General features: G+C 40.3%; 1 protein-coding gene across 1 annotated transcript in view; it reads left to right on the top strand.

Moving 5' to 3' along the window:
• Positions 1 to 17,437, top strand: part of SNX9 (sorting nexin 9) — a 154,701-nt gene that overhangs the window by 102,752 nt on the left and 34,512 nt on the right. Inside the window, exons 9-10 of the mRNA XM_075862664.1 lie at positions 297 to 414; positions 9,605 to 9,735. Coding sequence (XP_075718779.1) covers positions 297 to 414; positions 9,605 to 9,735 — 249 coding nt within the window. The remainder of the gene's footprint in view (positions 1 to 296; positions 415 to 9,604; positions 9,736 to 17,437) is intronic.

Genomic DNA, 17,437 nt, shown 5'->3' with positions numbered 1-17,437 from the left:
CTAATTATCATTATACTCCTATATAAAATACATTAATATTGTAATGCGAACAAAAATACATGGTGACACATTTTTCCAGTTCAACCAGACAGATAATGAATGCTTGTCTGAAATTCAAGATATCAGCCAATTGACATATGTGAAAGTGGCCAACTTAATGCCCCCTCCATGGTCTGAATCCATAGTCTCAAAACTTCTTCCACCACCTACCACCTACCACCTGACTCCACTGTCAGAAGGTCTTGATTTCAGTAATTCTGCTCTTTTGTTTACAGCTCATTCTTTATCTCTTCTAGAGCACAAATCGGGCAGTAAACCACAGATACAAGCACTTTGATTGGCTGTATGAGCGTCTCTTGGTGAAGTTTGGCTTAGCTATTCCTATTCCTTCTCTTCCAGACAAACAAGTCACAGGTAACGTTTTAAGAATTGCGATCAGGTTTGACATACTGGGTGTGTTCACATGTGGCAGATTTGATGCAGGCTGACAATCCATTCTATACATCTGAATGGTCTGCTTCTGCAGATGTGCATGGATTTTACAAACCCCATTTAGATGTATGGGACTGTTGCAGAAATTTCGGCAACAAATATGCCACGTGTGAATGTACCCTTGTATTAAGACCTTATCTAATATCTACCAACAACTCCGAATTATTTTTAGTCAATCTGTACAGGTGTCTTCGCTACAGTGACTCAGGAACTGCGTGTGGCTTCACAACTGTTGGTAGCCGGAAAAAAAATGTCAGACTAATATAACCAGGGATACCCTAAGTATGCATTCACATGTGGCAGATTTTGTTGCAAAAATTTTCGGCGACTGAAAATCGGTATCATTCATCAATCCAGACATATATTGTTTGTTTTGTTTTTGTTGTTGTTTTTTTAACAATATAAGTCAATGTCTACAGGATCGAACTCTATGGCTATCCTGCTGCATCCTGTTCTAGCAGAATAAGTAGTTTTTTTTCTTTTTTTTGTGCAGTACACAGTAAAAAAAAAACAACATATGCCTCAGGCTCTGTTCACACCATGTCAGAGCCCTATTTCGGATGTATACATTGGCAGGATCTCCCGATGTATACCTCTAAAGAAAAGCTGCGTCAACTCCCACCTTATAGGTATACACACTTTTAGGCCCCCATTGAAAAAAAACAAAAAAAAAACCGCGTATACCATGGTATATGTTTTTTTGCTTTTGTATTTTACTGTATACCTTTTGTTTGGAATACTGAAATCTATTATGCAGTTTCATACCCCTCAAAAAAGGTATGCCAACTATTAATAACAGCCCGTCATATGCCAAAAGGACACTCTTTTGCCATACGACGGGTGATTGGGGCCTATGGATACATTCATCGTATGCGACAGGAGTGTTTGTAAAATGGGCCCTAGCTAGGTGTGAACCTAGTCTTACTGACCCTTGGCTCTTGGGTCACAATCGCGTAAGAAGCACTGTTGGTTGTTTCATTTTTTGTTGTTCGTTATTGGTTTTTAAAACTTCTGAAGAGATAACAACATGTAAATCTTCTTCTACCTTGCTTTTATATTGTCCCTCTACTTTTGTTGAACATGAGCAATACTCTTCAGCTATGTGCTTTTCTATAGTGAACAGCATTTGTTTGGGCCTTCTCTCTTTTATCAGTGCCCCTGTATTGAATCTGAGGACTGTTTTGTTGGTTTATACATTTTATTTGTTGTAGAGTTAAGAGTTTACTCTTGCCATTTATTTCTGTGCACTTGCGTTTCTGTGACCGTCACATAGACCCTAATATACTTTTTAGTCTTGCACAGATTTATTGCAAGCATTGTCACAATACAAGGATGTACCAAAAATGTAATGCTAACACAAGGAAATCCCTTTCCTGGAGGTTTCACACTATAGTTGATAACTCAGCATATTTGGATAGATGCTTTTCACTTTTGTTCCTTGTGATTTGTTTTTTTAGAAACTGGCATATACACAGCTTTTATTTCACCCCTAAAAGTTTATTCATTGTATGGTGAAAATGTGTGCAGTTTTTAAATACATTTTTCAAGTCCCTTCCTCATGGCTTTCAAAATCTCTGCCTGCAGTATTTGAATATAAACCACTATTGATTACTTCCAGAGGATAACCGAGACCTCGTGTTCTCTTGCAGCACCTGCAATTGGAGTTCGGGGGCCATTCACTATGTGCAGTAGAACCAGCTGGCTTAGTTAATTAAATAAGCTCTGTCACCACATTATAAGTGCCCTATCTCCTACATAATCTGATTGGCGCTGTAATGTAGGTAACAGCAGTGGTTTTAATTTTGAAAAACGATAATTTTTTAGCAAGTTATGAGCTAGTTTAGATTTATGCTAATGAGTTTCTTAATAGACAACAGGGCGTGTTTTTACTTTTTACCAACTGGGTGTTGAACAGAGGAGTGTATGACGCTGACCAACCAGTGACCAATCGGCATCATACACTTCTCATTGTTCCAGCCCAGCTTATTTCACTTCACAATCACACTGTGCTGTGGAACAATGAGAAGTGTATGATGCTGATTAGTCACTGATTGGTCACTGATTGGTCAGCCTCATACACTCCTTTGTACAACACCCAGTTGGTAAAAAGTAAAAACACGCCCAGTTGTCCATTGAGAAACTCATTAGCATAAATCTAAACTAGCTCATAACTTGCTAAAAAATGATCGTTTTTCAAAATAAAACCACTGCTGTTATCTACATTACAGCGCCAATCACATTATGTAGGAGATAGGGCACTTATAATCTGGTGACAGAGCCACTTTAAGGGTATATTCAGACAGTGCGGTCAATTTGCTGTTAATTACCGTGAAATCGTAGCAAAATGCGACCTATTACTAATTTTGAAAATTTATGAAGAAAGGAGAAACTTCAAATATTTTCTCTGTAATTTGGTGAAAAAGCTCTGGCCCTATAGGAGCTGAGACCGTTTAGTCGGCTGTCAGTCTCACTAGAATTTGACCGCTCTGAGACTTTCTGCTTCTGAGCTGAGAGAGACTAGGGTGCAGGGTGAGACTCCTTGTGCAGCATGTGTACACCGTGAAGATCTCTGCTGCTATTTTACTTCATTCCAAATGTTTCTATATTAGCAATTATGTAAGATCGTTATCCGGTGTATTATAAGGCCGGGTTTACACAGAGTTTTTTGCAGGCAGAAAATCTGCCTCAAAATTTCAGTTTGGAATTTTGAGGCACATTTTGCTCTGCCTGCACGCCGATTTGGCGGCGTTTTTCGCCTGTGGCCATTTGAGGGTCGCGGGCAAAAAACGCCAATGTCAATGGTAGGTCAGAGGCGTAAACGCCTGAAGATACATAAAAACGCCTCCGCCTCCCATTGAAATCAATGGGAGGCGTTTTCGGACGTTTTTTGGCGCGTTTTCCCACGCTTCAAAAAAAAAAAGTGTTAAAAAACTCAGTGTGAACTGGCCCTTAGTCAGAGGAGGAAGCTGCTGGTTTTTCTGAAGAGTCTTTCACTAGACGTTTTGGAAGCCGCAGTAGAGGGAAGGGAAACCTGTCACTCATGGGATATCTTGTGTTCCTGCTTCTGTATCTGTGTGAATCCAGCCAGAGATTAACCCTTTAAAAGCAGCTGTCTCCTCCTCCTTTAGCTGGGCTGCATAATACACAGGAGGATCTTATTACATGACTGATAAAATAACAATATTTTGCATAAAGCAAAGTTAAACCTCTTGGCTAGGGGGAAGTAAAGTTTTCTCTTGACTCCCAATTGGGCCCTTTGACAAGGGCCAATTATCGGGAAAATGTGTAAACAGGGCAAGTATCAGCCGATGAACCGGCTGATACGTTCATCGGCTGATCGTATCGTTTCTGCAGCAGAAAATATTGATAGAAATGTATGGGGACGAGCAATCGCAGTAACGAGCGCTCGTCCCCATGCATTACTGAGAATAGATGATGCCGTTGATTGGCACTCTTTTTTACTGCCAAAATGGGCCGGTGTAAAAGGACCCGTAGGATCCATTGGGGAATTAATTTGCCAGGTTTAATTCACTTTTGGTGAATTTTGTGGGAAATGTAGGTGAAACTATTCCACCATTGTGTTCTAAGGACCAACAAATCGACAAAATGGAACTCACTCTGCTGAAATGAAAGTAAAAGCTGAGTCCCTGTAATACTGAGGGAAATGCTAATCACATGTATAGGAAATAATTCTTAAATTTAATTTATACTGTTAACTTCTGAGGTTTTTTTTTTTCCTTCCTCTCAACTGATAGGTTCTCTTTAAAGAGCAGTTAGAAATGACGTTGGGGTCTTGGCCTTCTATTAGGTTCTGGATATTGGGGTCTTAGGCCATAGTGTAGATTGTCACCTCTTTTGGAACCACTTCTCCCAGCTGACCGGTCATACTGGGAACTTGTAATGAGTAATAGTTTGAGTGAGCCACAGGTTGCATGAAACTAACAGCATGTGTTTTCTACATTATGTCTGGCTCAGGAGACTGTTTTTCCTTTCGTGTCTATGCCAGATGACTCAGAAAGACCAGACCGGAAAAGAACTTTGCTCACAGGAGATATTTTGCTTTAGCAAGAGAGAGAGTACGGCTGTGGCAAACCGTGAAAGCCAGTGTTCTATTTTAACCTTAAGATAATAATATCAAGCTTCGCAATAATCATTTTAAAAGAAGAAAAAAAAACATCTAGACTAAAGCAATCAAGACTTTACTCATACTCGACGACTAGCTCACATCACTGCCACTCCTTGGAGTGAAATAAAGGTTTACCCCTGGAGAATCTTGTATATTAGAGAACTGCTATTCCTCTCAGCAATTCCCTTATATTCTTCTTAATGCAAATTGGAAAGAAAAAGCTGCTCCTCTGGACGGGCGCTCAGGTGTGAATTGTACTGATATCCTCACAAAATCGTCAGGATTTTCTTAATAACGATTTTATTCGATATACCATTAAAACAATGTAAAATTCATTCAGTTGCTGCAACGCGTTTCAACCACGCACTGTGGTCTTCATCAGGCATCAGTAGCTTCCAAGTTCCAGAAACTGCGTAACTGGCTGTGCTTCGCTATTTTTCGGATCTTCCACAAATTTTTATAGTAGTTCCGATAACAGAGTAGCAAAATGAGCTCGGCCTTTTCCGTGAAAACCGGCAACCTCATAACTCAGTGACTGGGTCACAGAGACAGCGGCAGAAGGTAGAACGGAGGTCAGGGGGCCCTGTTCAAGAGATAGGTGTGGGACCTGGATCTACCGGTCATATAAGACATTACCTGTGAGCAGTGGCGTAGCTATAGGGTTCGCAGCGGTCGCAACTGCGACCGGGCCCCCAGCTAGGGGGGGCCCGCAGGCACCCCTCACCGCAGTAGCACAGTAGTGCTACAATGATTCCTCTGCATTGCTGGGTCCCTGCTGGGGTACAAAAGAGACCCAGTAATGTATTTTAAAGCATTGGTGGCAGCTCGGCGGTGAAATAGTCATTGCACGGAGGGGGAAGACTCTTGCCCGCCCACTGTGCTGTCCACCCAATCAGCTCGCTTGTAGCTGTTTCCCTCTTCCTCGTGGCCTGTGCAGAGGGAAAGGAATGGCTACAGCAAGAAGATGGTGTGTATGTCTGCTCCTCCCAGGAATCCTGACTCCTGCTGCTCTCTGAGCCCACACCCGATGTATGTAAGTAGCAGCTAGTAATGCAGCTATTAACCCCTTCACTGTGTATGTCTGTCATGCTGAGCAGTCACACTTCAGGGCTGACTGTTTAGCATAACAGACAAAGTCTATCTATCTATCTCTTATCCAATCGCGGTGTGTCGGCGATTCACAGAGTGAACAAGTGACCGGAATGAAGGGGAAGCAATGCTCGTACGAGCACTGCTCCCCCTTCAAAATAGCTGATTAGCCGGGGGTCCCAGTGGGTGTCTGCTAGGCACTGTATCTAAGCCAACCACATGGTAGGCTTACATACATGGCCCATGTGTGATCCTGTCTGCTGGACCCTGTATCTAAGCCTAGCTCATGTTGGGCTTAAACACAGAGTCCAACAGACGTGGGCCCTGTATCTAAGCCTACAATGGGTGTTACTAATGTTTTTTTTTGTTTGCTTGTGTTTTTTTGCAGGTTCGGTCATTGGACTACTTTGGATTCGAGGACTACTTCGATGACAGCTTTTTTTATTTTGAATAAAATGGTTAATGAGGGTTGTGTGGGGGCGACAATTACGAAGGCGGTAGCAATAAAGTTAAAAAAAAATACAAATATACAGAAAAAATATTTTATTGAAATAAAAAAAAAAATACAGAACCCTCATTAACCATTTTATTGAGAATAAAAAAACGGCGCCATCAAAGTAGTCCAACATCCGAACCAGTAAAAAAACACAAACCCAAAAAGAATTTGTAACACATAAAAAAGCAAAATAATTCTTATACTTACGTTTCCGGGGTCCAACGCTGGAGCCGCAATGTCAGCGAATGGGCCCTGTATCTAAGCCTATCATGTGTGATACTGTCTGCTGAGCCAATGTATCTAATCCTATCAATATCTATAGGGTCGTAGTGCTATAGATATGCTGTCTCATATATATATATATATATATATATATATATATATATATATATATATATTGCCCCTGATATTTTAAGATCTTCGTGACGCCCCTGGCTGCTAGTGTTGCATCATTGAGTCACTTAGGAGACCCATTGATGCAGCTGAAGGCTGCGGACCGTCGACCATGAGAAGAAATTTGGGGGGGCCCAAGAAGAACTTTTGCACCAGGGCCCATGAGCCTTTAGCTACGCCCCTGCCTGTGAGTATGCCATAAATGTCCCAGATGGGAATACTCCTTTAATTGATGTCCTGTAAAGTGTGTGTTTGCAGAAAATAAGATTGTGAACCCTACTGGGGACAGAGGTCAATGCAAGTGAAATCTTCTGTGATATATATACATTTTTTAAAATAATTCCTAATTATACAAATTGAAACAAAACTTTGCTATTTTTACTCAAAATAAAAACCACTGTTATCTACATTACAGCGCCGATCAGATTATGTAGGAGATACGGCACTTATAATCTGGTGACAGAGCCTCTTTAGAGGGGTTTTCTCATCAGAGACATTTATGACATATCCACAGGATATGACATGTCAGATTGATGCCCGCATGTTCCGTAACACCCATAGTAGTGAATGGCAGTTACGGAAGCAGCGTAGCATGTGAGCTACGATGTTTCTGTAACTAGTATTCAGTTCTATGGGAGTTATGGAAACAGCATAGCGAATCACACGCTTCAGCCACAACACAAAGCAGTAGAACGGGGTATAGGGGGCCCCATTCTAGAGATAGGTGCGGGTCCTAGAGGTCAGACCCGCATCTATCTGACATTTATGACATATCCTGTGAAGTATTTTTGTCAGTACTTTGTGGAGCCACCTTTTGCTGCATTTACTGATGCAAGTCTCTTGTGAGTATGTGTTTATTAGCATATCTAGATTTTCGCCGATTCTTCCAGGTAAAACTTCTCCAACTCCTTCAAGTTAGATGGGTTGTTTTGGTGTACAGCAGTCTGCAAGTCATGCCATAGATTCTATATTGGATTGATATCTGGGCTTAGACTCGGCCATTCCAAGACATGTACATGTTTTCCCTTTAACCACTCCAGTGCAGCATTAGCAGGATGTTTAGGGTTATTGTCCTGTTGGAAGGTGAACCTCTGTCCCAGTCATAAATCACTGGTAGACAAATTACCCTGTATTTACTGCCATCCATTTTTCCTTCAACCCTCAACAGTTTTCCATTCCCTGCTGATGAAAAGCATCAACACCGCATGATGCTGCCACTACCGTGCTTCACTGTGGGAATGGTGTTCATTAGGCACATTCATTGCTGATGACTGGACAGTGAGATAAGGGGGAAGAACAAAACATGTTAAAGGGGTTTTCTCATCTCCTGTTGATTTGCAATAAATGTCCAAGATTTGAAAACACCTTATAAATGGTTCATTGTCCCCTAATTCACCTCAATATGGCACTTAGTTTGGATAAATTGATCTCCATTGGCACATCTTTTGAAGCTTGTATAATCTAGGCTTAATGTGAAAAGTCACACTGTCTCTTCAACTGATATCCGCCAGCTTTTGGTTCTGCTATCCATGATACATTTCCCCAAACAACATGCAATGAAAATTCCTCACCAGTCCAAAGGGATTATTGCCTTTATGCCAGAAATTAACTATATTGTGGCCAGTTACATATGGTTATGATTCATTTTAGATTGCATGAATTGAAAATGGCACAAGCCATTTTAAATGTACTCAAACCAATTACTGTTCTCAAATGACAGCCAAAAGTCACTACCCGGTATCGGGTATCCGGCTACATTGAACATAATGACTTTAACACTGCTTTCACTGCTGTCAAACCTGTGCTGGGGCACCCTGGTGACTTATGGCATTGTGCTGCAGAAAGCCTAAAGCCAGTGTTCTCTGCCCATTCACTGAGAGAACCTCTGAACTTTTGATTTCTAGAACATCACTTGCATTCAATGTAGGACTTTTGTGCCCATCACAGTTGTTAAGCATTGTATTAGGAAATGGTTTTGTAGAATCATCTACTACCTTAGTAGTAACATCACCTTTTTTCAGATTCTCTTTCAATTGTCTATTGCTGGTCACCTCCTTTTCCTGGAGACTCCTGAGCCTCTTAGTACGTATGGGTGCTTCCTGTACTTTCCCCGTCTCTCATGTCCTGGGCCTAGACTGGACCACAAACTGGATACTCTTGTTAAAGTCTCTACCCTCCTGCCTCCCCCACACATCCTACTCTGTGCTTGTCAGGAAAAGGAGAAAGCTGCAGCACATTGGCCTGATCACTCTCCTGGAAAGCAACCCTAGATACGGGCATCTCTGGTAACCCTGAATTACTATTTTTTTCTTGTTTCCTTCCCAGCACTGGATCTAGTACCTGAGCCGCCTCTGGCCCACAGATACCCTCTCTCCCCTCCCAGTGTGAGTGAAATCACCAAGGTGGTTCATGCTCCGAGCCCTAGACACCTTGTTACCTCCTTTCTGTTCCGGTTCCTCTCCTTGTGCGTACAATACCAAAAAGATGTTAGCCGCACAGTCTAAAGAGTTGTGGATGGGTGCAAGCCCGCCAGGGTCGCGACCATAAGACCCAAACATCTTTATTAGTCCATTAGTCAATGCAACGTTTCAGCTCCGCACAAGAGCCTTTCTCAAGCAAGTGGTTGAGAAAGGCTCTTGTGCTGAGCTGAAACATTGCATTGACTAATGGACTAATAAAGCACCACCACTAATTTGCTCATTATCTTTGGAGTGCTGCCTGATTTTTTTGATCTACTTGAGTGTGTACAGTTAGACTGGAAGGGTGTCATGTAAGATCATGGCCACCAATTAGGTGCTTGCTTTTATTTTCTAATTCTCATTTGTAAATTGAAAGAGAATCTGATTGGTTGTAAAGGGCAGCATCCATTTCTACTTTGCACTACATATTTTTTTCTATGCATGATATTTTATCTCTATTACCCTTTTTTCCAAAATATACTCGTAAATTAACGGAAACTTTTTTTTTATATGAGTTTTTCTTAATTATATTTATTCTATGTATATTAGGTCGTTTTGAAGAAGAATTTATTAAGATGCGCATGGAGAGGTTACAGGCTTGGATGTCGCGAATGTGCCGCCATCCTCTTGTGTCCGAGAGTGATGTTTTCAAACAGTTCTTTACTTTTCGAGATGAGAAGGTATGTTGACAGTGCAATAATATGTTAATTCTCTGCTTATATGGTAGGTCTGTCTTTTTAACCCCATCGCGCACCTGGGCGTAAATGCAGGTGAGCAGTAACTTCACACCCCTGGGCGTGCAGTTACGTCCGCGCTTTATCGGTTAACCGCCGCGTGGCCCTACACCGCAGCTGCGGTTAACTGTGCAGGGTGTCTGCCCTGCTCTCCGTGTTGCCTATCACCGCTGATTTTGGCAATTAACCCCTTAGATGCGGCGGTCGATTGCAATCGCCGCATTTAAGAAGTTTAGAGCAGATTGGCAGCCCCTACATGCATTGCCACGAAACCAAAGGCCAGACGATCGCCTCCGGGCTGCCATGTACGGAAGCCCCTCATAGTCTTCCTGTCAGAGTGACTGTCACGTCACAATGACCGTTCGAATACATTACACTACGTAGGTAGTGTAATGTATTCTAGCAGTGATCAGTCTAAATGTCCCCTAGAGGGACAAGTAAAAAAAGGTAATAAAAATGTTTTTAAAAAGTGTAAAAATAAAAGTTAGAAGTTACATAAACAAAAAATGCTTTTTTTCCTATAAGAAGTCTTTTATTATAAGAAAAAAACTGAACACGTTAAAAGTACACATATTTTGTATCACTGCGTTCGTAACAACCCAAACTATAATATTAATTCTCCCACACGGGGAACACCGCAAAAAAAAATACGTCAAAAAACAATGCTAGATTCACTTTTTTTGACTCTCAGAATATGGTAATATAAAAAATATATATTTTTTTTATAAATAAGTGGTTTTATTGCGCAAATGCTGCAAAACATAAAAAAACAATATACATATGGTATCTCCGTAATCGTATCGACCCACAGAATAAAGTAAAATTGTCATTTATAGCTCAGGGTGAACGCCGTAAAAAAAAGAATAAAAAACTTTGGTAGAATTGCTGATTTTTAGTCACCTTGCTTGCCAAAAAATTTAATAAAAAGTGATGAAAAAGATCACATGTACCCCAAAATGGTACCAATGAAAACTTCAGATTGTCCCGCAACAAATAAGCCCTCACACAGCTCTAGTGAAGAAAAAATAAAGAAGTTCTGGCTCTCCGAACATGGCGATGCTAAATGTGCAAAGAGTTTCAGAAGCGGATAAGATTGGGCACCATTTATCAGTGCGACACTGGCCACATGTCTGCAGATTACCTGAAATACCAGTAAAACGCAAGCAAAATCTGCGCTCCAAATGCCGCTCCCTCCCTTCTGAGCCCCATAAGCGTGCACAAACAGCAGTTTATGTTCACAGATATGGCATCGCCAAACCTGGGAGAACCCGATTAATATTTTATGAGGTATTTGTCTTCAGTGGCACAAACTGGGCATAACATATAGTGCACTAAAATGGCATTAACCCCTTCGCGCACCACGACTTAATAGCATGTCGTATTTTAGGGAGTGATATATGGAGCGGGCTCATGTGCTGAGCCGGTACCATACGCTGTGGGTGTCAGCTGTGCATTATTACAGCTGACACCCGGGACTAACGGACAGGAACAGTGATCGCGCTATTACAGGAGCCTGTAAAAAATGACAATGTACTGCAATACATTAGTATTGCAGTGTATTGTACCAGCTGTCTACTGATTGCTGGTTCAAGTCCCGTAGGGGGACTAATAAAATGTGTAAAAACAAAAGTAAATAGTTATTATTAGTGAAAAAAATAAAATAAATATTTAAAGACCAAAAAAAAACTTTTCACATTTTTTTCCTCTAAAGTAATGTAAAAAAATACACAAAATTGGTATAGCTGTGTCTATTACAATATACCATTCTTTAACTCGCATGGTAAACGCCGTGAAAAATAAAGAATTTAAAACGGCAAAATCGCTGTTTTTTGGTCACCTTGGCTCTACCAAAAAATGTAATAAGTGCTCAAAAAGTTGTATGCACCAAAAAATGGTACCAATAAAAACTACAGCTCGTCCCGCAAAAAATAAGCCCTCCCACCTCTCAATCGACCAAAAAATTTAAAAAAAGTTATGCCTCTCACAATATGGTGAAACAAGACAATTATTTTTTTTTTTATCAAATAGTTTTTACTTTGTAAAAGTAGTAAAATATAAAAAAAAGTGATATAAATTTGGTATCACTGTAATAGTATTGAGTCGCAGAAAAAATTTAACCCGTTAGTGACCGCGAGTACGCCTTTTAATGGCGGCCACTAATGGGCTTTATTCTGATGCATATGCCTTTTTACGGTACTGCATCAGGATAAAGTAAACCGAGCAGGGAGCCGTCAAATCTCCAGAGGCAGCTGAGAGCTGGGGGCGTCCCTGCTCGAACGTGTGAGATTGATATTAGTGTCGATCTCACCTGTTTAACCCTGCAGATGCGGTGCTGAATAGCGTGCACCGCATCTGAGTGGTTTTGGAGAGAGGGAGGGAGCTCCCTCTCTCCCCCACCGACACTCGGCGATCAGATCGCCGAGTGTCTGTGTCTCCGATGGCAGCCGGGGGCCTAATAAAGGCCCCCAGGTCTGCCTGTAGCAAATGCCTGCTAGGTCATGCCGGAGGCATGACTTAGCAGATGCCTGTCCGTTTTAAACGGACAGGCAGTAATACACTGCAATACAAAAGTATTGCAATGTATTATAATAGCGATCGGAGAATCGCATATTAAAGTCCCCTAGGGGGACTAGTAAAAAAAAAAGTTTAATAAAGTTAATTAAAAAAAATGGTAAAAAAATTAAAAACCCACTTTTTCCCCTTACAAAATGCTTTACTATTAAAAAACCAAAACAAAGTAAAAAAGTTACGCATATTTGTTATCCCCACGTCCGTAATGACCCCGACTATAAATCTATTACATTATTTAACCCGCAAGGTGAACACCGTAAAAATTTTTAATAAAAAACTATGGAAAATTTGCTGTTTTCTGTGAATCCTGACTTAAAAAAAATGTGATAAAAAGTGATCAAAAAGTCGCATCTACTCCAAAATGGTACCAATAAAAACTACAAGTCTTCCCACAAAAAAAAAGCCCTCATACAACTGCATCGGCGGAACAATAAAAAAAGTTATGGCTCTTCAAATATGGAGACACAAAAACAAATAATTTTGAAAAAAAAAGCGTTTTTACTATGTAAAAAGTAGTAAAACGTACAAAAACCATACAAATTTGGTATCGTTGCAATCGTAACAACCCGCTGAATAAAGTTATTGTGTTATTTATACCACACGGTAAACGGCGAAGATTTAAGACGTGAAAAAGAGTGGCAAAATTTCAGTTTTTTTCTATTCCCCCCCCCCCCCCCGAAAAAAAGTTAATAAAAGTTAATCAATAAATATGTACCTCAAAATGGTGCTATTAAAAAATACAACTTGTCCCGCGAAAAACAAGACCTTATACAGCTATGTCGACGCAAAAATAAAAAAGTTATAGCTCTTGGAATGTGACGATGGAAAAACGTAAAAAATGGCTTGGTCATTAAGGTTTAAAATAGGCTGGTCATTAAGGGGTTAAGTTGTCGTTTTTACTGCACGGTGATTGCAGTAAAAACAAAACCCAAAAAAACAATGGAGGACTCGCAGTTTTTTCCAATTTCAGCCTGCAAAGAATTTTATTTTCAGTTTCCCAATACAATAAATGGTACTTTATATGGTGTGAATTGAAATTACAACTCCCCCCGCAAGAAATAAGCCCTCACACCACTTTATTGACAGAAAAATAAAAAAGTTATGGTTCTTGGAAAGTGGGGAGGGAAAAAAGAAAAAGCAAAAAATGGATCAATCTGGAAAGGGTTAATTAATTTCTAATGAAAAAAACATTTATGACCACATGTGGGGTATAGCCGTACTCTGGAGAAATTGCTTTACAAATGTTGGGGTGCTTTTTTCCTCCTCTATCCTTTGTGAAAATTCAATTCAAAAAATTCAAAGTTTTAGTGGAAATAATTTTGATATTCATTTTCACGGCCTAATTCTAATAAATTCTGCAAAAGACCTGTGGGTTCTAAATGCTCACTATAACGCTAGATAGATTCCTTAAGTGGTGTAGTTTCCCAAATGGTGTCACTTTGGGGGGTTTCCACTGTTTTGGCCTCTCAGAGACTTTGCAAATGCGACATGACACCCGAAAACCATTTCAGCTAAATCTGAGTTCCAAAAGCCAAATAGCGCTCCTTCCCTTCTAAGCCTTGCTGTGGGTCCAAACAGCAGTTTATTACCACTTATGGCGTATATCCGTAATCGGGAGAAATTTTTTACAAATGTTGGGATCAAAATGCTGACTGTACCCCATGAAAAATTCCTTAAGGGATGTAGCTTCCAAAATGGGGTCACTTTTGGGGGGTTTGCACTGTTTTGGTCCCTCCAGTACATTGCAATCGTGACATGGCACTGAAAACTTTTGCGGCAAGATCAGAAATCCAAATTTTAAATGGTGCTCCTTCCCTTCTGAGCGCTGATGTGGGTCCAAACAGCACTTTATTACCACATATGGGGTATTGCTGTAATCGGGAGAAATTGCTTTACAAGTGTTGAAGTGTTTTTTCTCCTTTATTCCTTATAAAAATGTCTAAGTTGTTTCAGAAATAAAGTAGATTTTCATCTTCACATACTAGTTCAAATAAATTTAGCAAAAAAACTGTGGGTTCAAAATGCTAACTATACCCCTAGATACCTTGAGGGGTGTAATTTCCAAAATGGGGTAACTTTTCGGGGGTCTTTACTGTTTTTGCTCGTATATATCCCTGTTTGATACACCTATGACTATATCCTCTCTCCCAGAATCTCTTCTAAATCTTTGGATTGCTTCTCAAATTTAGTTTCTGATGAGCAAATCCACCTCATCCTGAGGATTTGACCAACTGGGACAGCCTTGACTGTGGAGTACACATGTGCCGATATAACTTTTTATTTTCTTATTTTTGCACAACTTTTTTTTACACTTTTTTACTTTGTCCCACTAGGGAGCTTGAGGGCAGGAAGCCCTGATCGCAATTCTAATACACTGCACTACATGCGTAGTGCAGTGTATTAGATCTGTCGGCTACTCACTGACAGCAAGCATAATGAGTCATGAATTTGCCAGGACACACTAGGCTTCCGTAGATTGCATAGCTGGACGCCATTATTAGGCCATAGCAACCATCGCTGCCCGCTATCATGTAGCGGGCCATCGAGGGTGGTTTAACCCCTAAGAAGCCGCGTTTGCTATTAAACGCGGCTTCTAAGGGGTTAATCAGCGGGGACACAGCGATTGGTCCCGGCTATAGGAGCTGCGGCAACTGCTGTGCAAGACAGCAGCTGTCACAGCTACTGTATGTGTTGGGAAGACGGCCGAAATGGCCGTTCCTCCCTTGACGTACTATTCCGCCATGGAGCGTGAACGATGTGGTTACCATGACGGAATAGTACGTCACTGAGCGCGAAGGGGTTAATAAAGATTGTATCCATTAGTCATACTTTGTTCAGTATAATTGGGAAAATAACAGGCATTTTTTTGCCTTCCTGGCAGTTTTTTTTTTTTGGTGTAAATTTATGTACCTTTCCCGCCAACTACTATTGGTATTGCCATAATATTTTTGTAATTACACCTTCCTCACTACTTGTTATACAAACATACTGCTTTCACTTTTTTTTACTGAGCACCGCCCAAAGTTTTGGATAAGAAACTCCTGTCCCATTTTGCTCTACGTACCTGCTCCCTACCTTAAAAGACTGACTGGTAGTGCCAACTTTTTTCGACTGGGCCTGGTTTATGTCGATTGACTGCTCTTTAAGTTTGAGCACACCACGTCCGGTGAGTCAACAGAGATAGCAATATGGAAATTGCAGGAGGTTCTCAAGAATCAGCTTTTAAAGCTGGAAGGGAGGACGCAGATGCGTTTTTTTCACTTTGTAACTTGAGAGAGGAATTACAAGTAATAAGCACTAAAACCCTCCATGGCAGAATCCATCAACTTTCTAAGAAGGAAGTGCGTATTTTCTGGACTATTAACTCGTTACAATCATACATTTCCTGTAACTGAGCCCATAGGGGCCGGAGAGCCTTTAAAGAAGCTTCCCTCTATCAAGATGATACAGCCTTCCAGGCAGAGTGGAAAGAAGCCCATTTAATCCACTCGTTGAATTTAGTGAAGATTATTCTAAAAAGAAATTAAAAGGAGTACGAACAAATTACAGCTGAGCTTTGTAAAACTAAATTGGAACTTTGAACCAGACTTGCTGAACAACAAATGAATGACTTCTTCAAGAAGCTAGAAAAAAGGCTTGTCCCGATTCAAGCTGAGAAAAGATAAATTCCTTAGAGATAAGAAAAATTTTGATCTGGGAAAAGTCTTTGATTGGGGTAATAAACGGCAGCAAAAAAAGAAAAATCACTCTTCCGGAAGAAAAAATATAAACAATGACATTTGGACAACAGATTCTGACTCGAGTGTATCGGACGATTCCATTAGAATTCAAAAGAACCCAAATGCCCCTTTAGGAAATGCATCAGACGAGGGGGAGAAGACAAGGAGGAAAAAAAGGAAGGAAAATTTGGCCGGAAAAGGAAACCCGTTACAAGTAGGGGTGTTGGAGAATGACTCTATTACAAATATCGTCAACCTTACAGACCTTCGATAAGGACTGTGGTTAGTCTTCTAGAGAAGGGTCTCTAGTAGACTATTGTAGACTTTGAGATGAATTTATTTAAGGTTGTAAGGAAATTTAATTTGTATTAAACACTAATTTACCAACAGATAACTCTAACATTAGAAAGGAATGTGAAATACCATGTCAGGTGGGCCCGCTAGGCTTCAGTGTAAATGAGAATTTTTCTCAGTCGGAAATAGTCTGTCTTATAACATTAGTAGACAACCTCCCAGATGAAGATACTAAGATTACTCATACAACAACTGGAATTGATTATTTCAAGGGTGGAATAATCCCTACTATTTCACCCCCTATAGTGTCAGGCAGTAGTCTAGACCTCTTCTCCATAGCTGTAAAAAAATGAGGTGGAATGGATCCTATTTAAAAACAACTGTAATATCAGAAAATATTAGGAAAGGGCACTGCGCTCATTGAAAAAATGGATGATGTTATAATAAAGAAAGCAGATAAGGGAGGTAATACAGTCCTTATGACTAAAGAATACTACCTATCTGAAGCCTTAAGACAATTGTCAGACACAAACACGTATTCAAAATTAAAAGGGGATTCTACCTGTAAATTCCAGATAAAATTACAATCCTTCTTAAGGAAAAATGTAGAAAAGAAAATGTCTGTTTGTCACGGAAAACGGACGAAAAATTATACCCGGAGTCTCCTTCAAAACCAAAAGGAATATATTGATTGGCTTTTAAGGCCATCTTTGAAAAATATTCCAGCCTACCTAAAAAATACTAATGATTTCCTTAATGCTATTAAGAATTTTACTTGGGAAGATAATTTCTACCTGACTTCTAGTGACGTTGAGAGCATTTCACACTAGAATTCCTCATGACACAGGTGTTGATACAGTTAGAAAGGTTCTCTCTTCAGCAACGAAGAGTGAAAACTACACTTCCTCTGTTTGTGATGCACTTCGTTCTTACCCATAATGGCTTCAAGTTTAATGATACTTGGTACATACAAAATAATGGTACTGCAATGGGTACTCCTGTGGCTTTCACTCTGGCCAATATTTTTCTAGGGGTCTTTGAAGATAGGTATATCATCACAAACC

The sequence above is a fragment of the Rhinoderma darwinii genome, chromosome 4, assembly GCF_050947455.1.
Source record: "Rhinoderma darwinii isolate aRhiDar2 chromosome 4, aRhiDar2.hap1, whole genome shotgun sequence".
In the NCBI taxonomy this organism is placed as follows: domain Eukaryota; kingdom Metazoa; phylum Chordata; class Amphibia; order Anura; family Rhinodermatidae; genus Rhinoderma; species Rhinoderma darwinii.
This window is presented reverse-complemented; position numbering and strand designations above follow the sequence as displayed.